Source organism: Fragaria vesca, linkage group LG2 (assembly GCF_000184155.1).
Source record: "Fragaria vesca subsp. vesca linkage group LG2, FraVesHawaii_1.0, whole genome shotgun sequence".
Classification (NCBI taxonomy): domain Eukaryota; kingdom Viridiplantae; phylum Streptophyta; class Magnoliopsida; order Rosales; family Rosaceae; genus Fragaria; species Fragaria vesca.
The window spans coordinates 33,237,723-33,264,858 of NC_020492.1; the positions used below are offsets into that span (position 1 = coordinate 33,237,723).

The 27,136-nt window shown below is 38.3% G+C and overlaps 5 protein-coding genes and 1 non-coding gene across 6 annotated transcripts in view; 3 read left to right on the forward strand and 3 right to left on the reverse strand.

The window, feature by feature from the left end:
- Window positions 1–2,808, forward strand: part of LOC101305822 (protein ASPARTIC PROTEASE IN GUARD CELL 2-like) — a 3,110-nt gene extending 302 nt beyond the window's left edge. Inside the window, exons 2-3 of the mRNA XM_004291936.1 lie at window positions 1,123–1,572; window positions 1,668–2,808. Of these exons, the coding sequence (XP_004291984.1) occupies window positions 1,123–1,572; window positions 1,668–2,503 (1,286 nt within the window). The 3' untranslated portion in view covers window positions 2,504–2,808. The remainder of the gene's footprint in view (window positions 1–1,122; window positions 1,573–1,667) is intronic.
- Window positions 2,809–3,764: 956 nt separating this feature from the next.
- LOC101306113 lies at window positions 3,765–4,878 on the reverse strand. The gene has a single exon (XM_004291937.1). The coding sequence runs from the start codon at window positions 4,768–4,770 to the stop codon at window positions 3,919–3,921; it is 852 nt and encodes a 283-aa protein (XP_004291985.1). The 5' UTR covers window positions 4,771–4,878; the 3' UTR covers window positions 3,765–3,918.
- Window positions 4,879–7,672: 2,794 nt separating this feature from the next.
- Window positions 7,673–8,299, reverse strand: LOC101306404. The gene is made up of 2 exons (XR_184112.1): window positions 8,128–8,299; window positions 7,673–8,045 (listed from the first exon to the last, which is right to left on the reverse strand). It is a non-coding gene; the product is annotated as an uncharacterized LOC101306404 (transcript).
- Window positions 8,300–8,550: 251 nt separating this feature from the next.
- On the forward strand, window positions 8,551–14,660 carry LOC101306696 (uncharacterized protein sll0005-like). Its single transcript, XM_004291938.1, has 14 exons — window positions 8,551–8,614; window positions 8,786–8,894; window positions 8,970–9,216; window positions 9,493–9,534; window positions 9,693–9,764; window positions 9,858–9,993; window positions 10,113–10,270; window positions 10,579–10,663; window positions 11,293–11,495; window positions 11,857–12,018; window positions 12,619–12,768; window positions 13,348–13,608; window positions 13,910–14,188; window positions 14,348–14,660. The coding sequence occupies exons 1-14, from the start codon at window positions 8,554–8,556 to the stop codon at window positions 14,594–14,596; spliced, it is 2,214 nt and encodes a 737-aa protein (XP_004291986.1). The 5' UTR covers window positions 8,551–8,553; the 3' UTR covers window positions 14,597–14,660.
- Window positions 14,661–17,841: 3,181 nt separating this feature from the next.
- LOC101306985 (probable protein phosphatase 2C 59-like) lies at window positions 17,842–21,995 on the forward strand. Its single transcript, XM_004291939.1, has 9 exons — window positions 17,842–17,971; window positions 18,166–18,439; window positions 19,327–19,454; window positions 20,159–20,257; window positions 20,366–20,524; window positions 20,618–20,704; window positions 20,785–20,876; window positions 21,216–21,290; window positions 21,498–21,995. Exons 2-9 carry the CDS (start codon window positions 18,360–18,362, stop codon window positions 21,654–21,656), a joined length of 879 nt encoding a protein of 292 aa, XP_004291987.1. The 5' UTR covers window positions 17,842–17,971; window positions 18,166–18,359; the 3' UTR covers window positions 21,657–21,995.
- Window positions 21,996–25,588: 3,593 nt separating this feature from the next.
- Window positions 25,589–26,961, reverse strand: LOC101307275. The gene is made up of 2 exons (XM_004291940.1): window positions 26,526–26,961; window positions 25,589–26,335 (listed from the first exon to the last, which is right to left on the reverse strand). Exons 1-2 carry the CDS (start codon window positions 26,750–26,752, stop codon window positions 26,173–26,175), a joined length of 390 nt encoding a protein of 129 aa, XP_004291988.1. The 5' UTR covers window positions 26,753–26,961; the 3' UTR covers window positions 25,589–26,172.
- Window positions 26,962–27,136: the final 175 nt, after the last annotated feature.

Below are 27,136 nucleotides of genomic sequence, written 5' to 3' on the forward strand. Positions count from 1 at the left end.
ACTCAACTCTCTACTACCACGCATCAACCTACGCACGCCCCTCCCACCCACGAGGTCGTCTCTCTCTCTCTCTCTCTCTCTCTCTCTCTCTCTCTGTACATAATACATAACTAGCTACATATATACCTCTTGATGAACAGCTGTTTATAGTAGTTTTGCTGCTTTGATCGACAAGGGATCGCTTTAAACATGATATAAATGAGATAGCACCTAAATGAGCTGAATAAGAATATGGTCTAGAAAAGATGGCCTAAATTCACCTTGACCGTTGTTTGCATAGGGTTTTTACGTTGTAAAATTAAGCTAGTGCCTACTTATCCAACCCATATAATTAGATTTTACCAAGTAATGATTAAGTACATATTATACTGTGTCTATAAATTATGACATCATTGATATTGTTTATATATACACTCCGCTATTTGAACGTCTTTTGATGGATAATGTTTTTTGGATATACCCCAAAAGAAATATGTTTTCTTCGGGGTTTTGGCCTTCATTTTTAACAACTTGAACTATTCTAGCTTGTGTATGATAGAACAAGTTAGAGTTATCTTCTCTGTAAAATATGTATGTACGTGGGATACGTGATGATTGAGCTAAAAATAACTTCAATCCTTAAAAAACTTAATCGGACAAAATCAAATAATTGAATATACGACTACGATTGCCCAACTACAAAGTAGAGAAAGTGAGCAACAGAGGCACTAAACTAAATTAGGATGAAATAAAAACACTCGTGAGTTTTCCTGAATTCCCATTTGGGATGGTTAAATAATGACTTCTTTTTGGAAGTTTATGTTCATCGACGTGCTTAGTGACTTTTTAGGGTCTCATATATAGGCAGGTACGACACAAACTGCCAGCAGGCATGAGTGCATGACACTTGAATCATGCCATTGCCTTAGCTACTATATATGTATAGCGACGTATACCAAATTCTCTCTCTGTCTCTACTCTAAGTCTCTCTCTCTTTTTTTTCTTTTCTTTTTTTGTTGAGAAGACTGTCTCTAACTCTCTAGGTACACACACAGAGACTAATTTCTAAACCAGAAACGCATGCATATAGTTACTGCATATGGAAAATCAAATAAATTAATATGTATTCATCAACATAATTAGGCCATGATAGGAAGAAGGCGTCACTCGAAGTTGTGCACAGGCATGGTCCATGCTCTAAGCGTAACCAGCACAAAACGCAAACTCCGACTCCAACTCCAACTCACACTGAGATCCTCCAGCAGGACCAAGCCCGAGTCAACTCGATTCACGCCCGTGTTTCTCCTAAAAAGGGTGACGACGACCTACAGCAGTCCGACACGTCCATTCCCGCCAAGTCCGGCAGCGTAGTGGGCTCAGGCAACTACATTGTGACAGTGGGCTTGGGATCACCCGCAAAACAACTCTCGCTCATATTCGACACCGGGAGCGACCTCACTTGGACTCAGTGTCAGCCTTGTGTGAAGTCTTGTTACAAACAGAAGGAGCCCATCTTTGACCCATCCCTCTCCAAATCCTATGCCAACATTTCCTGTAATTCGCCGGTCTGCTCTCAACTCATATCAGCCACAGGTAACAACTGATTAACCTACCTAGTTCATATATATATTTCTGATTTTTTCAGTCCACATATAACGTACTGATTCGCGCGTGATATATGGATGTAGGTAATACACCCGGTTGCTCAAGCGGCACATCAACATGCATATACGGCATACAATACGGAGATCAATCCTTCTCGGTTGGATACTTCGGCAAAGAAAGGTTGACATTAACGTCGACGGACGTTTTCGATGGGTTTCTCTTCGGCTGTGGCCAAAACAATCAAGGCCTTTTCGGCGGGTCTGCCGGGTTATTGGGCCTGGGCCGCAACAAAATCTCCCTCGTCGAACAGAGCGCTCCAAAGTATGGCCGCTACTTCTCCTACTGCCTGCCCTCCACTTCCAGCTCCACCGGTTACCTCAGCTTCGGAAGAGGCGGCGGAGGATCCTCTTCCGCAGTCAAGTTCACGCCGCTCTCCACTGTATCTCAAGGTGGGTCCTTTTACGGCCTCAGTGTCGTCGGGATCAGCGTTGGGGGACGTCAGTTATCCATTCCCGCTTCAGTTTTTTCGTCCTCAGGGACGATCATCGACTCAGGCACCGTCATAACGCGGCTTCCGGCAACGGCGTACAGCGCTTTGAGGGATGCGTTTCGGCAAGGAATGAAAAGCTATCCGCAAGCGGAGGCGCTCTCGATACTGGACACTTGCTACGACCTGAGCGGGAGCAAAACGGTGTCGTACCCCAAAATAGCGTTCGCTTTTGGTGGTGGGGTGACGTTGGATTTGGATGCGACGGGCATACTGTACGTGGCGAGTGTTTCACAGGTGTGCTTGGCGTTCGCCGGGAATAGTGATGACAGCGACATTGCCATCTTTGGGAATGTTCAACAGAAACGATTGCAGGTGGTGTATGACGTGGCTGGTGGAAAGGTCGGATTTGCCCCTGCTGGTTGCCCCTGAATGGTCTTTTGGCTGGCCAGCTACATACATTGTTGATTGAAAGATATCCAGAAAAACAAGTTGTACATAAATAAGATATTTACTATAATATGTCTCCAACGATGTTTTGTTTTGGGCTTGGATGCTGTTGTTCATTATTGGGCCCTTTCACCACCTAGATATTCCCACACAAGTTGTCATTATCGATATAGTTATATATGTAACAAATTATCAGGTTATGTGAAATTAGCAGCTGTGTATATCAAGTTGATAGTCCATGTATTAAGAAAATTTTCTCAAACAATATGGAATCTCAGGTTTTGTAACTCTAGTTTTTTATATTCAGGTTTGTTATGTTGTTCCCATGAAAAAAGAGAGCTTAATACAGCCCATTAAGCACAACAGGATGAAAACTGGAGTCAAGGCATAACAGAAGGGGGTGAAAACAAAAGAAACCGGGTAAAAGGAATTCCAAGTCGGCTGTCAGGTTACACAACTGACAACTGGATGGTGAATACAAAAGCCCAAAAGATTCAGTCCCACCCACCAGATTCTGATATGAGCTGTGTTGAGGAGAGGTTTGTCGACTCAAAATAAAAGCAAAATTTCCTCCTCTAATTTTCAAAACCAACAAATGTTTCCTTCTGTTTTTCTCAATTGATAACTGATTGCTAATCATAGAGAATAGAGAAATCCCAGCATTAATTGTACCAAAGGAAACTACGCATACAGCAATCCCTTGCTGATTAAGAATCAAATCTGTAAGGGCCAAGACTCCAAGAGTAATTAAGGGAAAGCCTAACAGAAACAAAACAAAAAACAATGTGTCAAGAGTAAATGTAGAGCAAAAGAGTAAAAGACTTTAAAGCTATTGGAAGCCAATAATACACTCTAGCTCGTTATCTTTTGTTTCTATTTTAATGATAAAAGAATATGAAAAATAGAGGCTGATTCTGAAATACCAGTCTGCAATTTGATAATATATCAACGGCCGAAAGGTAATAATCATTTCTTGCAGTATAGCGCATCCAAGAATCAATTATATAGCTACCTAGCTTGGACCAGAAATCATTAGCCCCATCCCTTTCCACAAGTTTAGCGAAGATGTATGTATCACCTCAGAAGAGGTTCGTTCAAGCTTGCTTTGTAATTCAGACTAAAAAAGTTTGCTTTGTAATTTTTGCAATATGAACAATGAAATATCAATGGCAGATGGTGAATGACGTAGAATGAAATATGACGATGACGAGCTGATCCCACCACCAAAATCTTACCAGTAAAATCATGCACAAGAAACAGAAACGAGTATTTGTTATTTGTCGCTCCGATTTCCTTTTATTATCTACAGCTCTAGTGCCCGCCGATCCAACCCAAAAAGGACACGAATAATAACAACAAATTAAAGCAAAACAACAGAAATGAAAAAAACAGAACGATTACCGCCGGCTAACAGGTGTGGCGTCGATTACTGTTGCAGAGGACATTTCCATCTGGCAAATCCTAACGGCACCGACTAACCTCTCGGGCAACTCATCCTCTGTCTGCGCCTCCACCAGAAACCCCATGTCGATCGTCACGCTCGTCACATATCTCAATGCCAGTCGCAGAATAGCCTTGGCGATCCCCGAGCTGGCGATATCCACGTCAATCTCTAAGTAGTTTGCTCCTCTATGGTAATTACACGTCAGCGCTTTGCCCAATAAACACGCGCTGTAATTCCCTACCGTTTTCTCAATGATCCACGGCCCTTTGACGATCCGATTCACGATCTTAAACCGCTGGTTCCGGAAGGAGTCGTCGCCGTTGATGAACCGGTGCAGGAGTGAGCCAGATGGGATAGGATCCTCAGCGGCGAAGTAGAACACCGCGCTATGCTGGTCCTTTCCTGGGACCTGTAGATTCACCGCGAAGATGAAGCTCTTCAGGGACTTGCCTTGGGCTTGGGCCTTCCGCAGCGCGTGCGCCACTCGGTTATCGGGACGGGCGAGTACATTTTCCAGCTTCGAACTGGATTTCAGCCAGTCGGTGCCCACCGGCGTCAGTAGGTAGTCTCCGGCAGGCGCTTTTTGTCGCCTTGTCAGGTAGTTTTTTCCCCGGAGAGAGAATAGGTCGCCGGGAGGTGACGCCCAACCGTTGCTTCCGGTGTGGAGGTCCACGTGCCGTAAGGATCCGCCTTGGATTGACTCGGAGATCCAGTCGGCGTTGGAGGTTGTGGACTCTTCGGATCTGGAGCATTTGCCGGCGTGATCGACGACGGAGCTCCGGTGCTTCTGCTTGGTCGGACACATACTTGTTTGTTTCCTGCTTTCTTTCACGACGCTGCTCTATCCAAGTGAAGGGAAGAGTGAAAATCTCAATAGAATTGTCACACCGGTGTATAATAATAAGAGGTCTTCTATGCTGCGACAGCCTATAATAAATTAATATGATTCTGTTGAGTGGGCTCTTGGGACCTGGACTTTTTGGCCCGAGTTAATCGTTCCTAGGGTATTAATCCTAGGTTTAGGCCTAGCTCTTCTGGTGCTCTCTAGGCCAGTTGGGCTAGGTAAAAGCTTGGTTCCATTTCGGTTTCTTCTTCAGCATCGTCAGGAAATCGCCATTAGTAGCATGTTAGGTTGTCTTTGTATCGTTAACCACTTAACCAAATATTTCAAGCTAAATTTTGTTTTCTTATTAATTGAAGTATAACTTTGTGGTGGATCATTTTTTAGCTAAATTTAGGTTTTTAGCTTATGCTGGTCAATAGTCTAATTGGACGCTTCTATTCATAGTATCCAAGTACTAATTTTTAAAGATACAAACAGAAGCCCTTTATAATCATCCTCGACTAGACCCATTTTGAAGACAAATAGACGATCAATAATCCAGGTCCAAACCAAAAAAAAGAAAAAAAGCATAATCTAAACTCCAGCACAATAACTAGATTTTTGCAACACTGACCTCAACGATAATATGTTCAGCCCTGAACTCCTGAAGTACCAAGATTCACATTGAAATCGTGAAGCCTTAATTTGTGATCCAGCAGACAAAGATCGTTTAGGATAGGACTGCTAGCAACACACAGGTTTTCTATGCATCACACCTAGGAAGCTTACAATTTTATCAACTCAAATCTGAAATTTTAAAAAAATAAAATAAAAAACTACAGAGGCATCTATATGTAGATGGGTTAAGATTATCCTACACAAACTAGGATAAACAACTGTGATACAAACCTAGTAAAATCATACTAATAAAGAACCTATTCCTATTCTAGATTAGGAAGTACCGAGCCCTAGCAGTAAAATCCAGATAAAATCAGCCTAATTTATTTAAACTTCTCCATCTCACAGTGTAAACATTCCATGTAAGCTTCATCAGTTCTTATGCTGATGACCTGATATTAGGAAACTGAGTATGAAGATTTACCCTTTCTATCATCAGTTCTTATGCAGATGACCTGATATTAGGAAAATGAGGATGAGGGCTTAACCCTTTCTATCATTATCCCTGTATCTCACAACAATCACTGCACCAAAAGAACCTAATCCCAAAATATTCTCGTCATCAGCCGCTACAGGACAAGAGCCAAGACTACTACGAGGGCGGCTGCTGCACTCGACTTTCAGATCTGAAAACGCAGCATTATGATAAACCCGAAAAGAAGGAACCAAATCTCATTGTTCAGTTCTCACATACAGCTCAGGAAACAAGAAAAGGTTCTAACTGAAGAGATAGATGTTTCAATATTTTTTTCAAGTAAATGAGCTATTAGTTTTGTCATTTCAGGTATCATCGTGAATGTGTGTTTGCAGTTTCATTATTTTAAAGTTTTTTAGACTTTTAGGGGACCAAAACTATGAAATGGCAGGTAATGAATAATTACAACTACAATTATATCATTCTGAAGCAGTTAGGTATGCACATATACTCGACGCCAGAATGGTCTGCAACATTGTGATGTAAGATGTAAACAATCAAGTTCAAGGTTCCATTGATAAAAAAATCATTTGTCAGTAGGAGATGCTCAAATCATCAGGCAAAAATTATTGGTTTCGGCAAAGAAAAGAAGACAAGGAAGCTTCATGCAAAAAATGAATAGCAAATAGTAGACAATAGGTGCAATTGTCATCCTAACATTGAAAAAGTATAAGGCTTAGGGACATAGCACTAGTTGCTTGCAATGGTTTCTAACCACCAATTCTAGTTTCGGCCTTTAAGACGGAAGATCTTAAGAGAGTAATACAATAACTAAAAATACTTAATACACTTCAGTTAAAACAAAGTTAAAAAAAAAAAAACAAACACAACACACACACACACCACCACACACACACACACCACCTATAAAAAAAAAAAAATAAAACGAAATAAAAAATAAAAAAAACAAAAACAACACACACACACACACCACCACACACACACACACCCACCTTGCAATTGAAGCCAGGGTTAATGACCTTGCTGGGCTTCAGGGTCGTCTAGATTTTAACTAAAAGAACTACAGAAACACCATTCATTACGTAAACAGATGACTCATGTATACATGACAAAGCGCAACGAAAGTACAAATTAATACGTTTGTAATGTAATGGCAATCACCTTCTGTAATAGAATGCAAGTTGACAACGGTACCAAACTCTAACCATGACTTCTAACCAGAAGAAGAGTCGAACATGACTCTGAAATTGTTTGAGCTTACCCCACATTAAAAGATCATCCAGATATGGGACTAAGCATGGAACATGAATCACAATAGTGTTGCATGTGGTACTACACGGTATAGGGTATCAAACATGGAAGAGAAACTAAAGATCATGAATCACCAAACTGAATAAATTTCATAAGTATGGTAATGTGAACTTCCTTCGGTATGTTAACACACATGTTTAACTCCTGTTAAGTTTGACAAAGTAGATAACATTCCGTCTGTCTCATCCAGTAATCTTCACCTAATCAGTAGAATACTAATATGAAATCATTTGTCAAACACATTATATAATTTAAACAATTTTAAACCCTTACCCTTTTTCATTTATTATCCCTTATTAAAGTAATCAGCAACAAAAAAGAAGTATAAAGATGGGAAATGGCACAAGAATAGAACAAGGTTGGTTCTTCTATACATAGGAAAAAAAAAAAGGTTGGTTCTTCTAGTTCATACATTCTCATAAACCAAAAAGAAACTAATATTGAATACACTAACCTTATAGATTGCACAGATTTATCGGATATATATTAAGAGAACTGCAGTGCCTGTTACTTGAAAAAGGAAATTATGAATCGAAATATTACAAGAGCAGAAGAAAAAACCCACAAAATTAGCATCACTCAAAGGTGTCTGTTAATTCTCTTAAATCGAGTAAATTGTCAATTCCCAGAACTCCATAATATATTAGTACACAAACCAGTAACTGCAATAGATGGCAAGGACTAGCGCTTAATCAAACTTAATTAGCATTCTCCCCACAAGAAAAGAAATCAACAAGGTTTTTTTTGTTGCAAATCAACCTGTTCCTCAGTGTGCTTTTCTCCTCTGCGGCTGTTTCTCTTTCTCAGTAGCTAATCTGTATATCCAATATACCTATCATGATGCAAAAGGAGAAAAAAGATGAGCTATGAGAGACTAAAAGAAGACAAAACGGAAGTAGAAAAACGGAGCATACCAACGCGAGGACATGAGCTGCTATTAGGAGAACGACGATGAACGGCACTGCGTCGAGAATCCATGGCCGTAGAGATGGCGGTTGCTGATTCGCCATTCCAGAGAGTAGAGAGAGTCAATCACAACCGGAGCAGAATGCGACTACTGTACCAGTTGCCCTCACGGGTCGGATCGAGACCCAAATAGATTCACAGTATAGCCTTATAAAACTTAAAAGCCCAATTTTTTTTTAATTTTTTTTCCCAGATTGAAAAGAATAAAAAAAAAATGGCAGCAGAGGCGGTCTGGCGTGGAGGTGTCGAGTTAAAACGTGGCAGGTTTGTGGGTGTTGCGAGAGAGAGTCTCTTCCTCCGGTGGGTCTGAGTTGCTGTGCAAAATCAATATCTGATGGGTTCGCGAGCTCCGGTGCACTAAATTGACGCTGCCGATGAGGAATGTCTTTGCCACTGTGAAGCGTCATCGCCACCGTGCCTCTCTGCTCTCCCAAAGTACGTACTTTCTTTTTCAGTTATCTCTTCCTTGTGTATTTTGTTTGTTTTTCTAGCAAATGCAGGAACCAATTATAATCCAATCGCTTATTATTTTTCTGGATCATACAGACAACATATATAGGTCCAACTTTGAATATGTTATAGTAGTACCCTTTTCTTTTTGTGCAGCTCTACGCCATGAAATACACCGATGCGTACCTTTGGGATGCCACAAGTATATTGAAATTGGATGGAAACAAGACAATGGGTCTCCATTTCACTCACTACATAGACATTCGTGAGTGCTCATGACAAGTTTAGTTACCACCTGTGATGGTGAATTGTTTGCTTGATTTGTCTCCTCTTTATGCAGTTCTTCCACGGGTTTCACCAGCGTGCATGGAGAGAGTCCGTCCGCGGAATATGCAAAGTTGAGGAAGGAGTCACTCGAGAGTGAATTTGGACATGCTCTTGGAGCTAATCGCTCCAGAAGTTTTTCTGCTGCTTACCGTTTTGGTCCCTTTTTGGCTTTGTATAGGGCATCAATTATTTCTTTTCATGTGTTGAAGCTAACAATCTGGCAATTCTTTGTTCAAGACATAAGGAAACGTGCCATCAAGGTAATTAACTCATGTTTATTTTTGTTACATAATTTACTGTTGCATATGTTTCTTTAGCTGTGGCTGCTGATTTAGGATAAAATGAATTCTGGAGGTGAGTCACTACGCCTTTCTGTCATTTCAGGTCAAACATGTCCAACTTTTTACCCCTCTTCTTACTGACTTACTAGCAAATGCAAAACTTTGGATGCCATGTATAACTCAGTATATGTAACTTATTCGAGTAAACCGGTTTCCATCTGAATATTACAGAATCTTTAATGTGATTTATTGCAGTTTCGTGAAACTCTTATCCGCTTGGGACCTTTCTATGTCAAGGCAAGTCATTATATCTGTTGTGAAATTTTCAAGGCCAATTTAACTTTTATGAATGATCTGTAGCATCTAAATTGATGCAACTTTTATATGATTTTCTCCTTTTCTAATTGCACAATGACAACATGTAACTAATTAACCCAATGATGTTTGAAGTACAGCTTGGTCAGGCTTTGAGCACCAGGCCAGATATACTACCACATGTATACTGCCAAGAGCTTGTTAAGTTACAGGTTACTAGATTTATTTCTCCCTAAGCAGTCATTTAATTCTTATAGCTTTTACTGAGATAGTTTTTCTTACCAAATCTTGATTTTATGTTACAGGATCAAATACCCCCATTTCCAACCCATGTAGCTATTAAGTCTATTGAATCCCAGCTTGGAGTTCGTGTTTCAGAAATTTTTGCTGATATTAGCCCGCAGCCTATCGCTGCAGCATCCCTAGGGCAGGTCTATAAAGGTTAGAGGTCCATTTAATTGTCATATGCTTAATTAGACAGATGTAGAGTCTCCTAGAAAATGTTCAAATAATGACTTCTATTGTTGCTGAATGGTTTGTTTTGCTGTTCAAGTTTGCAGCTCACCTGCACTCGGGAGAGCTGGTAGCTGTTAAAGTACAAAGGCCTGGCATGTCACTTTCATTGACCCTTGATGCCTTATTATTCCACATGATTGGGGGCCAATTAAAGCGCTTTGCGAAGGCCCACAAAGATCTATTAGTGGCAGTGAATGAGGTGGTGAGTGTTCTGGGTTTCACATGGATTGGTTTCTGTCATTTCTTTAAGTCTCCCTTATGTCCAAGAATCTAGAGTTGTTGATCTTATTCTAGGGTTTAATGAATATAGTTGGCTTGCATGCATGTGCTCACACCTGTACATTCCAAGTGGTTGCCGTGAGACAACAAAGTTTTCACCTTTACATGTTATAATTGTTCTCTTTTAGTTAGATTTTTGTGTTTTCATTATGTTTGTTCACCTTTATGATTCTTTCTATTAGTGAAGTCAATTTGCCTGACTTAAGAACATTGTATTGTCTCTCTGAACAGGTGAGGCACATGTTTGATGAAATTGATTACATCCTCGAGGCAAAAAATGCTGAACGTTTTGCTTCTCTCTATGCTTCACATCCACGTAAGTTTTCCTCCACATGTAACAAGCATAATCTGTTCAGTAGATGCACAAGTCTTTATATAATGTTGGTATGCTTGTTGCTACCTCCTCGTCTATGATGTTCACACCACAGATTAGAGGTTTGCTTGGATGTGGGGAGTGAGGACATCATGTCTTCTGGGTACATTCAAGAGTGTTTTTATTTATTTAATTTTTTTTTTTCAAGATATGCCTAAGCCTCTTTACCTATTGGTCTTGTCTTGTATTTGTCGCTGTTAAATACATGTTGTCTTCGTTACTTGACAATGCTAATTTTTAAACAATATGGTTTTGGTTTAGTGTATAGGAATTTATCATACAACATGGGGATTGATTTTGGTACTCATAAAGGTGGAGTGCAAGAGATGAAATATATAGCAAAGTGGAGTGCCAAAATGAGCGCCCTATATCTCATTGCTTTAGCTTAGTTCAAAAAGCTAGCACATCCTATTGACCAAAAAAAAAAAACTAGCACATCCTTGGATATGATCCTGCTATACCAGATGGCACTTCGCCTAAGAATTTGTTATATATGAGTACTCGCCAAATCCTGTGATATGAGTATTTTCTACGAGCTATTATACCAGTCAATGTTTCTTTCTGATTGACAGGTGACAGGAAAAAGGATTGTCCAAAAGCTAAAGCTGGGAAAACTCAAAGACGTAAAGAGGCAAATTGTATAAAAGTGCCAAAAATATATTGGGACTTTACCCGTAGAGCTGTGCTGACAATGGAGTGGATTGACGGAATAAAGCTTACAGATGAAATTGGCCTAAAGATGGCCTGTCTGAACAGAAAAGAACTCATTGACCAGGTACTTGGATTGAATTGCTCCACGTCTATCTGCAGTGGTAGATTTTGTTAATTTGTGTTTCCACTTTTGGCATCGCAAAAATAGAAAGTAAAGTGATAGGGTACTAGACTGCAGCAAAGAGAGTTTAATAATAGATAGAATTTTGTATTTTTAGGTTAAGCCGTAGGCATGTTAAGTTCTGTTGTCGTATATAAGTAGGCAAGTAAAACAACAAATGGGCTGGTCAAAGGTTTGCCTTGCTTGAACGTGGAAGTCTACTTAGATGCTCCTGCAGAAACTTGCGATGAATATGAGTTTGCATTGTATGTTATACTTATACTGCAGATAATGGCTTTTACATTTCCTTTATCTGTCTTTATAGGGATTATACTGTTCTTTGAGACAATTGCTTGAGGTGGGATTCTTCCATGCCGACCCACATCCTGGTAATCTTGTTGCCACTGATAATGGTGCTCTTGTATATTTTGATTTTGGAATGATGGGTGATATTCCTCGACATTATCGTGTGGGGCTTATTCAAGTGGTAAGTACTGTTTAACAATTCGAAGCTTAGGGCTCAAGTTTAGATTATTGTTGTGTATGTGGGAGTATAGCTTAAGTTCTCTTGTGAAAAATATAATTTGGATATGAGGTTGAGCATTTTGTTAAGAGTAATTGCATCATGCCCATTTTTTATCTCTGTTCCTAAAGTCGGAGGATGAGTTCAATGGCTAGAAAAAAATCAGGACAAGTGGATTGAGTGGCTTATTTAGCTAGTTATGTTTTGATTGTTTAATATTTAGTGTCTCAATTTTCTTTTCTAGTACTGTTCTTGACTTCCTAAGATAATTAAATTGCAATTTTGTTTTTTGCTGGCTCAAGGGCACTGTTCCATTCTTAAAACAGCATACAAATTACAATACTTGAACATCAAATTACTAAAAATGTAAAAGAGAATACTACACTGACCACATTTTCTTGTACCACATGATGTGCAAAATGTGGGTTTTTTTTTAGATCTGTTTGGGGTGTTTAAATAGCACATGAACTGCCACATCATGTCGTTAAATGTAGTACGAAAAACGTTTGGTTTATCTAGCATTATTTTATGTACAGTATGTTTGTTGATCTATGTTCCTTTCAGCTTGTGCACTTCGTTAATCGTGACTCACTGGGTTTGGCAAATGACTTCCTTTCGTTGGGATTCATTCCTGAAGAGGTTGATATACAACCAGTTGCAGATGCATTGAAAGCATCCTTTAGTGACGGGAGCAGACAATCTCAAGATTTTCAGGTTTGTGCTTCAGCCGTGTACATAGATGTAGACCATACTTTTGGCTATTTGATCTCTTCGGTAATTGTTTATATGTGTACATGGGCTCATAGTGCGTACTAGTATTATGCTAACTAGAACTTGAAAGCTCATTGCATACATCAGGGCCAACAGACTTCTTCGTTTTGATTTTTAATTGTATGTGACCGCCTTTAAATTGAGTTGACGCGGATGTGACTACAACCTCTGCTATCAAAAAAAAAACAGTAAAAAAAGACGAGATAATTATCATTATATTTATTTGCATGTTCAACTAAGACTCCTCATGAGGAAATGTATCACACCTCAGGTTTTTTTATGGTAAAACTTCTGTTTTTTTTTCTTTTAGAAGATAAAAGATAATTATAATAATAATTTAATTGACTGGAATTCAGTATCAACAAAATAGGTGACTCTGATTACTTAATTTGAAATTTTGAATGCGAACACATATATGTAGATGTGTGTGCTTGTGTTGGTTTAGCTATCACAATGGGGATTTGGTGAACTGTCTTCTTGTGTTGCTTCTCCCTTTGTTAACACTCGTTCAATGGATTTCAGGGAATAATGGACCAGCTTTACAATATTATGTATGAATTCAACTTCTCTCTTCCTCCGGATTATGCCCTCGTGATAAGGGCTCTGGGATCACTAGAAGGCACGGCCAAAGTTCTGGATCCTGATTTTAAAGTTGTTGAGAGTGCATATCCTTTTGTGATTGGAAGACTTTTGGCTGATCCAAATCCTGATATGAGAAAAATTTTAAGAGAACTTCTCATACGCAATGATGGATCTATAAGGTGGAATAGGCTAGAACGCCTGGTGAGTTGCATATTCTTTCATTTTCCTTTGATAGTTCATGCGCATACATATGTACATAAAATCATACATAAGTACATAACAGATTCTATACTCGTGTATGAGTTTTAAAAATGTCCTTCAAAGTTCATAGACCAAGTTGTTGAACAAAGACTCCACTTTTCCTTGATGTTGGGATAGATGACTTAGTTATTGTTCACATTAACTAATTCACCAACAGTCATACAACATAGAATTCCTCTCAAGTTAATTTTATTCTTTAAACCCTAAACCCAATTCTTATTTGGCATCTATCTTCTCCCAGGTTGCAGCAATATCTGAACAGGCTTCTGAGTCTGTTAAAGAGTCCCCTGATTCGGAGGAGAGTACTCCTAACCCTTTGAGAAGGAAATCGTTTGACATGCATGCTGTTGTTGCCGCCACTGAAGATCTTTTACACTTTATTCTCTCTGAGAAGGGTCACAGGGTACGCGTATTCCTTGTTCGGGACATAATTGGTGCAGCTGATGCCTTTTTTCAGGATGAAGTTGTTGGTTGCATGTTCAATGAGAATCTCGAAGCCAGAGACACACTTGACTCAGAGGTTCTCTCACTCTCTTTTCAAATTATCAGAGCAATCATATAATCATGTTGAAGTAGGTTTCAGTAGGCTTCAGGAAAATAGATGTAGGTGGAAAATAGTAGAAGCAGATAGATGGAGAGGGTTGAGCTTACATATGTTATTTTTGTCCTGATTTTGCAGGGACGTACCATGCTTGCGAGGGTTGTAAATGGGTTCCACTATCTCAATCAAGCTGTAAAGTTGGCCCCGGAGGTGTGGACAGCAATGCTTCTACGCCTGGCGTTTACACCAGAGGTTCATAGGTTTATTTTAGATGTCTTTTCATCGCTAATCATTCATTTTAGTGGCAAAATCCCAGAAACTACTTTTGTTTCTCTATCTAGGCTTATGCACAAGTTGGTAAAGAACCGCAGCTATTTTGAGCCATAATATATATACTGTATATATATCCTTTCTGAAATTTTATAACAGCCCATTTTTACTGCTTGTTTCATTAGTCTCATTTGTATATGAAAGCAAAAGGTAACAGAGCACTTAAAGATTTTTTCTTCTTTCTTTTAGGAGTTCGATTTGTTATTTCATCGCCATATTATTAATGTAAATTTCGTGCACGTTTGGTATTCAGGACTATATTACATCTCCTAATTTTGTAAGACTTTCATGGACTCATGTGGGTTGTCTTAAGTCGTACTTATAGTAACCCATATTTGGTGTTGCACAGGATTAGAGAGTACATTTGAGTAAATTCAGCCAATGTAGTATGTATGTGCCTTTGGTATGAAAATATAGTCTTCAAGTTCATGGTTTTCTCACTTGTTTAGTTTCAACTGTCAAGATAAGTTGTTGTATGCTTTCTTTTTAAACAGTTTTTTGTGTTTGGACATCAACTACAAGGTGAATTCTGGAATGTACGCAGTGCCCCCAACTACAATCCCCACATCTTGTCTCACTTTTTTTATATGGAAATGTCAAAACTGTCCTTATCCGGGACAACTTGAAGAGATGAGAACATGGATATTTTTGCCATTTCAACATAAGAAAGTGGGTGAGGGTATGTATATTGTAATTTAGGCTGTGCAAATTGCCAAATTTCATTCCCTTTTTTTTTTTTTCTTTTCTTTTTTCAGAAGTAGAAACATCTCAGACAATAGGACATGTTGAAACATCTCAAACAATAGGATCTGAGTCTTATGAGACGTTTACTTACTAGAAATAAAAAATAATAAGAAAGCAGGACAAATAAAATAAATGAATCGAACATCGATTCTGGATGGTTGGGCCAAAACCCATCTCCTTTCATGAAAAAATTCATGTTCTCTTCTATTCGTAATTAAACTTCTAAGTATCGAGAAATCAAATGTTGATAAAAATGCGAGACATTGGTTAATTCTGATACTTTCACTTGGTAGTAAACATGTGGATATGCTGATCTGGAATCTACTATGTCTTAAATGGGAGGACACGGTTCTTCACACCGTTGTCTAACAATCCTAATGTTTCTGCATAATCCCGGGGACAATGTAGAATCACGGTGGAACAAGAACATGAACAATAAACATCATGGGCAAGAGACAAGGACGTATAGTGGTTCACCATGTCATCAGAGGACATGGCTACGTCCACTTTAGAATCAACTATCATGGGCAATATGCCTTTGGGATCGGGAGAGAGATCATCCTCCATCCATCAGATAGTTAGTTAGCTAGCCTCCTACATATGGGAAGCTTTCTTTTTATAACTAAGGAAGGTTCCCTCCTTTTACTACTTTCCAATGTGGGACTAACTACTATACATATATCTTATTATTGGGTCTTCTTGTGGAGCATGGAGAAGCACATTCCCGATGTGTCACGGATGATATTTCACCATGGTGAGGTAGCTCGGACGTCGGTCTACAAGTTTCATGACTGGTCTATGGGCGGGGAAGGTAGTTTCCAACTACCGACTACACCTAACTTTTTTATATATTGGGTCACCCAACACCAAAACAACTCGTCAACTACCATTGTAAACCTTAATAAGAGCTAGTGTGGTTGCATGCTTGAAATACATTTTAGCACTTACCTATTCGATTATGAGTGCTCACACGTAGGTTTATCACCCCAATTTTCTATGCTTTTGGTTCCTATTTTCTATGCTTTTGGTTCTTGATCCTCTTTTGTTAGCCACAACTCCTACATGGCTTGAGTTTCGATAGTGAATTGTATGGTGCTGTTTTGAGATAGCTCTTTCTCTGGGTTATGGGTTTTCATATGATTTGTGCACTCGAATTTGATTGACATTAGTTACATCAACGCTCTGATTTAGCATTCTTCACTACTTCACGACTACTGGTAGCGATGACAACAAGTTTGTTAACGAGCATGGGTGGTGGTTGTGGTAGAATTGTTAGTATTGTTGCATTTTTGTTTTCCGTTGTAGGGCCTATGGTGTATATATTAGCAAGTTGTTGCTTTCCTCTCATACTTTATAGTTTGATCGAGTTAGAGACACAAACTCTTTGTAATTATTAGTTCTTGAGTCTCGTTTTTGTAGACTTTGTAGCAAGTCCAACAAATGCCTTTGTTTTCTCTATTTTAGGGAATGTTGACTCATTTTGTACTCCAACAGAGTCTCTATCTTATTCTTTAAAGAATTAAATTCAGTTTACCCCCATGAGGTTTGGGAGTAACTTCATGTAAATCCCTATACTTTCAATTTCATTAGTTTACCCCTCAAACTTTTGAATTTTCCTTAAGCGTGACCAATGTCCTATATTATGTCCAAATCAGACGTTAATTGCTGACAATTTTAACCTTAACTGTGAGGCTAGTATCTAGAATTTGGGCAAATCGGACTTTATATGTCCAAATCGGACCTTAACTACTGATAATTAAAGGTCAATTCAAACGGAATATGAGAATTTGGGCACGGCAAACAGAAATTGAAGAGTTCAAGGGGTAAACTGATGAAAATAAAAGTGTAGAGACTAACATGAAGTCACCCCCAAACCACAAGGAGGTAAACTGAATTTAATTCTTCTTTAAAATATGGCAATAGATGAAAGAGAAGAGTTCATTCCCTAGATTTACAGATTCTCTAAAAAAATTTGGAGAACGGAGAATTAGCTGTTTCACATTCTTTAAGGCTCTTATTGAGAGAGAACAAATTTTTTATTTTTAAAAAAGGAAGTTTACAATGTTTTATACTTATTTTATTGTTGTAATTAATGAGGATGCATAATATTTTATTGTTGTAATAATAACAAAATTTGTAAAATAGAGAAACTGTTAGAGTTAGAGCATAAAATTATAAAAATTTTGAGTTTTGCTTCTTTATTATATAAAAATATATAGAGAAGTTGTTGGACTTGTTCGGAAATAACTTATTTTTAAATAATGAGTCATTCATTTCTCGCACTTTATTAGATAAATCAATTTTTTATTTTACTGACTCTGTAGTGTGCATTGACAAGGTCTCAATCCTACGTATGACCCGCTCCTCTCCGCCCCTTTTAGTTCCAACCAAACAAACAGACAGTGCTACTACTACCATGACCAAAAATGAGGAAATATCAATGCCCCATTGTGTTAATTTATAAAATCATTATAATTTGTTTTTCTGTAAAAATTTTCAACTGGTTTCAGAAAATTTAACTTGTAATTATTGCTTCTCCTGCTTACGTTGCTAAAACTGAAACCAAAAATAGAACAGAATCCGCTTTGGCTTCTCTCACTCTGTCTCGTCCTTTTCTTCGCTTTGAAACAACCTTTAATTTCTCGCCCTGTCCTCACTTCTTATTTTCTATGGGCCTCTTCTCTTCGGGTATGTCCTCTCTCTCCGTCTCTCTCTCTCTCTCTAAATTTCTCATATTAATCTTAATTACTGCCTGATTATCGAGGTGTTTCAAATTGTATCGATCCATGTTGATTTCTTTTAATACAAAAAAGTGAAATCCATGTTTATTTTTAATTACATCAAAGTTGTTATTTCAGCTTTGGTTTTGGCATGATATGCAGGTCAAACTCAGTAAGTTATGAAATCAGAGATGATCCTCAGGTGATTTGAGCTCTATTGGCTTGCAACAACAATCAATATAGGTCGTAATCGTATCATTCGTATCATCGGCTCTCTAAATTTAGCAATTACAATAGCCGTTCTCATTCTGGTAAAAGAAATAACGAGTGGGCAATTTGAACATCCGAGCAATAAGATGGGTTATCTCAATTCGGTTTTGTCATCTTCAAGCCAGGTTCATGCTGACGACGCACCCGTAAGCGGTGGTGGCCTCAGGTTGCTTAACTCTCTCTTTTTTTCAGTTCGGATCTAGTTTTTTTTTTTTCAATCGGTCTTTCTTTTTATGGACTATCCATGATTTCTTTTGCTATAACTAGCTGTTTCTGTATTTTCCTTGCCTAGTGTGTGTGCGAATACCACCTCTCATTTACTAGCATTTGTTAGAGCTGAAATACTATCTAAGTTTCTCATATCATGTATTTTATTATGCATTTATTGTCATTGAGCCCTTCTGAAACAGTAATAGTGATTATCAATTTGTTCTTTGACCTGTTTCATGTTCAAGTTTGTGTTTTAGTGAATTTTCATAATTAGTTTGACTGGGGAAAGGCCAAAGGGTGACAGAATTTAGTTAGCGACCATTAAATGTTAAATAAACAAGATTCAGGACTTACAGAATCGTACAATTTATGTTTCATTGTTCTGCTGTGCCAGGCTACATCATTTTTTGCACATCTGACTTAATTATGGTTTCTCGTGTTCACCTGGTGCAAAATCATGTTTATGCATATTATTATGGTTTGTCTGTGTGCTGGATCTTCCAAACAATATTGCCTGGAATTTTGTGATTGAGGACCTTCTAGAAAATGTTCTATAATTGCATTATGATTTTTCTACAAAGTCGCAGCTATCATTTTCTCCCAATGTATGTTTGTAAGTGCTGAACTTATATTGGAAAACATATTGCTTGTATCCTTTTGCTATAGAAAGTCATGATTAATTCCATTCATGCATTGATCTGTTTAAATTTGGTTATTCATCAATGCCATGTTGGAATTGAATTTAATCCTCACCTTTTAATTTTAAGTCTTTTATGTTGCATTTGAAATTCATGCATTGTTGAAATTTTCTGACGCTAGTTATGATGTTAAATGTGACAACAGTCAGAATGGAAAATTCAGCTATGGATATGCAAGCTCTCCAGGAAAAAGATCTTCTATGGAAGATTTTTATGAGACGAGAATTGATGGTGTTGAGGGGGAAATAGTTGGTCTCTTCGGAGTTTTTGATGGTACATGTCTCTCTATTACTCACTCATATCCACGCCTGTGAAACTTGAATTAGTGAATATGGTGTGCTTCGCACTCAATGTATAGAGTATAGACAAATATCAGATGTCTGAGTGTAAGGATATATATTCTTTCTTAAGGTTGTTCATCTCATTTATCTGCTTTAGTGTTGATACGAATCATGTGATTCTTTTCACCTGCACATCCTGTTTTGCTTTTAGTGGGTATCAACAAAAGCTCACGGGATGTAATAGCAGTTGGTACGGTGTAATATGTTTGTAGTGTTGAGTGGGTTTAGCTTTGAGTCAGAATTAGGACCTTACCCTATACAGACAGTGGAATTTTTCTCTTTACCGAACTGATGATCTTCTGAGTTCTGACCTGATGACGTTTGGGTTGACCCTCTTATTTGGTTATTAGCTTCACATGCTTTCATTCATTTTAATTGCTAATCAAACTTAGATAGTTTCTGAGTTTTGATGGACTCTGTTGTCTTTCCAGATGGTTTGACTATATCTATATATGTATTCACTTTTCCACTAATTTATTGTTGGATTAGTTTTCTTGGTAAGCCTTCATACTTAATAACTGTTCTCCTGTTGGTATGACGGAAAATATTCATTTTCATGATCTTTATATAGTTGCGTGCATTTGAAAAATAAGTAGATAGACGACACAGAAGATTTATGCATTGTGATTGATTCAGGTCATGGGGGTGCACGTGCTGCTGAATATGTCAAGCAAAATCTGTTTAGTAATTTGATCAGGCATCCAAAGTTTATTTCGGACACCAAATCTGCTATAGGTTTGGCACTATTACAGTATTACCTACAGCCAGTAACCTCATGGTTGCTTTCTTGTTGTTTTGAAGAAATTAACACTACGTAATATCAAAATTTTTCTTTTTCCTCAGCTGATGCATACAGCCATACAGACTCGGAATTCCTGAAGTCGGAAAATAATCAGAATAGAGATGCTGGGTCAACTGCTTCCACTGCTATCCTAGTTGGTGACCGTTTGCTTGTGGCAAACGTTGGGGATTCCAGAGCAGTGATATGCAGGGGTGGTAATGGTAAGAATTTAATGTTGATTGTCAAATTAATGCAGTATTCATGTATCACGGTTGAATAATATGATCTTATCATATCCTACTCATATGCTACAGCTATAGCTGTTTCAAGAGATCACAAGCCGGACCAAACTGATGAGCGGCAACGGATTGAGGATGCAGGAGGATTTGTAATGTGGGCAGGTAAGGTTTCTTAATGATTGATTTGAAGCTTTCTCATGATTTGTAGTTTGCGTTCTTAATGGCGGAGATGATAACAACAGGAACTTGGAGAGTTGGAGGTGTTCTTGCTGTTTCTCGTGCATTTGGAGATAGGCTGTTGAAGCAGTATGTTGTTGCTGATCCTGAAATCCAGGTTTGATTCTCAATACAGATACTTAATGTCAACAGCTGTCTATTAGTGATTTAGTCTGGTGATATTTTTAATCTGGAAGTTAGATACTGCTAGCTTATTATCTGTAAGTCCTATGCAACTTCAAGTTCCAGATAAAGTAGACATTTTTTTTTATCGAATAGTTATTGATTTGTATGTCTTATGCTTCTGCATTGTTTTATTGAAATTGGTTGATTTGTATGCCAGTATTCCTTAGGCTTTTGTTTTTTTTGATTAGGCCAGTATTCCTTAGGCTTTTGATGCTTGGTTCTTTATTCAGCTTTTCAGAATATTTAATATGCCTGGTTTTTTATTTGGCAGGAGGAAAAGATTGACAACACTCTTGAGTTTCTTATCCTTGCAAGTGATGGACTGTGGGATGTTGTCACCAATGAGGTTTACCATGATTTTCCATTCTTATTTACTTTTCTATACTTTTTGTCGATTCACTGGGAGCTGAGGGTGAATAACTTCCTGCCATGTTTTGTTCCATAATATTTTTGACTTGCCACAGTTATTAAATAAAGATATTTGTTATTTGTACTTTTGCTGGGATCGTTAAGTTATGACTTTGGTTTGAGTGATTCTATACCTTGTTTCCAGGAAGCCGTTGCAATGATTAAACCAATTCAAGACCCAAAACAGGCATCTGAGAGGCTAATGCAGGAAGCATATCAGAGAGGAAGTGCTGATAATATTACTTGCGTTGTTGTCCGTTTCTTGACTAATCCAGGAGGTTCATCACGTAGCAGTTCTGGGTAAGCACCTTATCCGGCTGATTCCTTCAGACGGGTAGGTGGGCTGCAATAAAAGAATTCAGTGGTGATAGTCATAGAAAATCCATGGTAGCATTGTACTTTTACAAGGATAGAGAGACTGTTAAACTTATCAGGCTGCTTATGTTAGCCTGTAGCATAGAAAGACCATTTGAGTTTAGTTCTTGTATTTTGGGGTGGTTAAGTGTAGTGGAAATGTATTCTGTTTGTAAAGTGTATTCTCGTTTCATTTGCTGTAAATCCCGTGCTAATTGTTAAAACTCTGTACTCAAGGATAAATTTGTTGTCTATTACTTGTGATATAACCGCCCGAGTTATCTTTTACATAGACATTAAAAAAAAGGGAAATCCATTTTCATTTTCTATTTTTAGTAATCATTTTCATAAGAAGATAAAATTTAAGTCATTAAGAATAAAATTTAAGTTATCAAAAATAGAAGGTAAGAGTGGATTACAATTTGAGGAGTGGATTTTACTCTCCTAAAAAAATTGATAGGTTGTATGATTGTTTGGCTTTAACGTAGCATCATGTTTAGTTTTAGCATTCATTTTGGAGCTTTATAACAACTTAAATGCTACAACTAGTCTTTCGCGAATCACTCTGTTGCCTGACTCCAGCCGATGCATTCATCAACAATTTGGCCGCTGCAACTATCCCAAGATTCACTTAGAGCACCTCCAATGATAGGCCAAATCCTATATGGAGTTTGAATGGCTATAAATGACAATGACAAAATTACTCTAACCAACAGGCCATTTGCCACTTCGATGATTACATCAGATCATATAGTCAAGTTTGACAACATCTGTTGCCCTGATCTTTTTTTTTAACTACTTTCTCTCTCCTTCTCCCTCATCATCTCTCTTTTTCTTCGAGAGTATCTCTCTCTCTCTCTCTCTGAGCATAAATTATTATAAAACACTAGTATAATAATGTTTAAATTTGACAGTTATGTTAGTGGGAATTCATCCAAAAAGTCAATTCCACATAAGCTGTTAAATTGAAAATTTGACAAAATAATTTGGCTTGATGGTTGAAGTTGCTCTTAGAGCAACTTTAGCAGACTCTATTTTAGTTTTTAGTTATTTTGGAGAGCGTGTTTAGCTTTTTTTTTTATATTTTCGGAGCTCCAACAGACTAGCTAAAGTTTAGCTATTATAACTTTTAGCTATCTCGCTAGCTATATTTAGTAGGGCTGGCATTGGTAGGTATACCGACTCTATTTACCAATACCATGTACCAACCAACTTAAGGTTGGTAGACAAAATCTTGTACCAATACCAACCGTCAAAGTTGGTATACCAACTTAGTTGGTACGGTTGGTACGGTTGGTAATGGGCCTCTACCAAGTTTAGATTGAGGCCCAACAAACTGAAAGGCCCAACTCATTTGAATCATTTTTTTGGGCCTCTATCAAGCTTCTATCAATTATCAAACTATTCAAACATATTCAAAGTTTTACACATCATATAATTTCAAATGCAACAAGCCAACAATGTCCAAAGTCTTATACAGAAAATTAAACAACACATGTCCAAAGTCCAAACAACACAGAAAATTGAACAACACAAGTCAATGAAAAAACAAAAGTCCAAATTAGCAGAAACTGGACAAAATTTGAAGGGCTTTGATGCTGCGAGGCCGGGAGAGTGCTAGACTGCTAAACACCAGTTTGGACAGAGTATCTTCAGGTGCAAATGAAGGTGGCAGAGGTGTTGTTAATGATGAAGCCTGTAAACCGGCAGTCATCTCCTCATATGCAACATATGGAAATGATGGTGTTGAGCTTGAATTGCCTACACAACCACTCTGCGAAGACATGGAAGAGTCCATAGCCTATGTGAAACACATCTAATAGATTATACTCATCACAAATTATACTCATCAGTCATCACAAATTATACTAACACAGAACAAATTATACTCATCAGCTCAAATTATAAAACACACTAACACAGAACACAGAAGTGAAGAACAAAAACCAAATTGATAGATTAACACAAACTATAGATAGCACAAACAGTCAAACACAGAAGTAATCGTACACAACACAGAACACACAAACACAGAAGTTAATCGTACACAATCATACACAAGTAACACAAACACAGAACACACAAACATAGATTGATAGATAGTTAGATACATACGGAGATTCGAGGCTTCTCGAACGGAGTCGTCGGAGAGTCGAGGCGCTGCCCTTGGTGTTGCCGAGTCGACGGCGAGAGAGGCGAGGTGCTACCCAGTTCTCGAGGCGAGGTGCTGCCCAGTTCTCGAAGCGAGGTGGCAGAGATGCTGCGAAGTCGAGGTGGCGGAGGTGCGAGGTGAGGTGGCGGAAGTGCAAGGTGCTGCCGAGTCGAGGTGGCGGAGGTGCGAGGTGCTGCCGAGTCGATCGAGGTGGCGGAGCCGCGGAGGTGCGAGGTGAGGTGAGAATCGAGAGACTTTGACTCTTTGAGCGAGAGAGAGTAGAGACTGAGAGAGGCGAGAGAAGGATAGAGATTGAGGGACTGAGGGACTTAGGGTTAGATCAAGTGATCAACGGCTTGGATAATGGTTTTAATTATTTTTTATTATTTTTAATATAACTCGGTTGGTACACGGTATACTGTATTTTAGGAAAACTTGTATCATGTACCAACCGACTTCTCAAACTTGGTACGGTACTACTGTACCGAAAACTCGGTTACCAACTACTTGGCATACCAATTTGCTTGGTACGGTTGGTACATGGTTGGTTGGTTTCGCCAGGGTCCAAATTGCCAACCCTAATATTTAGCTAACGAGATGACTTAGATGAGGCTAGCTATAATTCAATACATTCCTTGTAAGATATTTTACGTGATATATAAATATATTTAAATTACTTTATCTTTATTTGAAGAATAATGTTGATGTAATGCTAGCTAAAATAGAAAGCATTGATGCAGCCGCATGTCTAAACTGGCTAGCCAAAATAACTTTCTAGTTATTTTAAACTAAATTTAACTTAAATATGGCTAGCATTGTTAAAGTTGCTCTTAGCTTACAAAAACTTCACTTTGGTACTATTTTGGAAAGTAGTCATCAGTGTTTTTGGAGATCGAGTGACCTGGTGTTGTTATCACCTTGGAAGTAGTCACCAAAGTTTTTGAATGTTTAGTTAAGTCGCAATAACTTCATTGTTGTTACATCTCTGCCATCAACATACTGTGTGTCAATTTTACATCTCTATCTGTTTCCTTCATTTGAATGCAGCAATTAGGTCTCAAACACCTAGTAGGTAGGCGTATGATGTCGACCAGGTTATAGCACCTTTAATTTCTTGTTTTATCTATATTTCTTGTTCTTCAAGTCTATTGTGATTAAAAGTGATTCCTTCAATCAACTGCGTTAATAATACATGTGAAGTCTTTTGACTTCTAAAATCTCATATTTGCAATGTCCTTCACATTGCAACGTCCTTCGTATTGCTAGTGAGTTTGATAATATCAACTTTGTTCATACTTTATAAGAAGCCGAATTTTTGACAAATGCTCTTGCAAATCTCCGAAGATCCCTACATTCTCAGGTTACATAATGTAACACCCTGACCCAGGTGTTAAAAGAATAAACGAATATAATCAATAGGGAAATCCTAATTTGAAAATGAGATAGAATCTCATAATCAAACAAAACGACAAACATTTTGGTCATTTGGAACCTAAATTTTATTTTATTAATTTACGGCTGCACCCAAAACTTGCTCGGGCTGCCTACGTACCATTTTAAAGGGATCAAGCCACTTGTAGTTCAACATTTTATACTATCTAATATGCATCGGAAAATCCGAAGCTTAACAAACATTAGTCCAAAAATTACAAACTTTCCACCATTAGGCTTCTCTCATTTATATACCCTTTACCGAAACAGTAACTTTCCATTTTTAGACCATAACTTCGCATCTATAACCCATTTGGTTCTCATTCCCAAGCTTTAACTTAAGATCAAAATATCATTCAACTCCCACACATTTAGCATATCAACCAACATATCTCACAAATTCGTCAAAAAGAATTTCAAAGCAAAATTGTATAATTACTATGGACACCCATAGTCATACTTCAGGCATTTCTCAACATCAACTTGATACAGTTTGGTATCTTTAATCACTTTATCAAGACCAATGTAACTAAGAGATTATCTTCTTATTATAACCAATTCTAGACCATTTCATTTATCACAATAAAACCAAATTCACATGAAGTGCACCCTCACGGGAAACACAGAATCCCAGAAGCCTGTACAGAAGTTCTCCCACTCCAACACCTGGTCAAACAACAACCCAACAATTTTAAATTACAAACATAGTCCAAACCCAACCACAACTCAACAACATCGAAACAGTAGCCAAGTAAACCCAGAAACCAAAATCATTACAACCCATTCAATTACTCAATAACCCATATTATAGAGGTTATGTCACACCCAATAATCCTCAAATTCACCTATTCAAAACAACATCAATAAGTGGATTCAAGCATAACTAATAATCAAATACATCTCCTACAGTTGCTAACTGAGTGGAAATCACCAAACAAAGGCCAAAACGCTGTCGCCACCGCCAAGGACAGCAGTCGTACACGGTGGTGTACTCTGCCCCAAAATCCCAACTTCGCCCGATTTCAACCACACTCGATTTCAAGCATCTACAAATACTCATACATGTTCAATATCTAACAAAAGCCAGAATAACATGAACTATCGTCGTCGTCGTCGTGCTCAGCAGCACTCGCGGCGGCCCTCTTCAGTCAAAAACTCAACTTCTCCAAATCTTAACCAAACTGAAATTGAACAACACAGAGAGATAGAACTCGAAGAGCAAATCATGTTTTATACCTCACTTTCCATCGACGGTGGCTGGAATCGGCAAACTCAACCTCCTTCTCTCCTTCATCTCTCTGTAACCGAAGCTCCTTTGCCAAAACCAAGACCCCAAATCGAATAGAAACCCCGAGAGAAAGCCAACGGTACCAATGACTCTTGCCGTCGTGGCCGGGATCGGAAACTGATCGGAGAGGCAGTCGCCTTCTTTTCTTCGATTCTCTCTCAACTCGGCTTCCCATCGGAATCTAACCCAGGAGAGACGTCGGGGACGGCGAGACGAAGCTCTGGACACCACTCCCGCACCGGGAGACGACCAAACGGCAGAGGAGCGACCGGAGGTCTCCGCCTCTTCTCCCCGGCTCGAGACCGAGTCCCTCTCAGCTTTCTTTTTTTTTTTCTCTCTCCTTCCTCCCCAAATCCTTCTCGACTCTTCTCCTTTTCTCCCCCCGAAACCTTCTAGACCTTTCTTCCTCTATAAAAAATATCTTCTTCTTTTTAATGTATTTATTTGCATTTCAATATATGTTCCCATAATTTAATCGATATTACCGGGAAATTTTTGTCTCACCTCACGTCTCAATACTAATTATATATATAGGCACGTATAAATGTAGTTATAATTT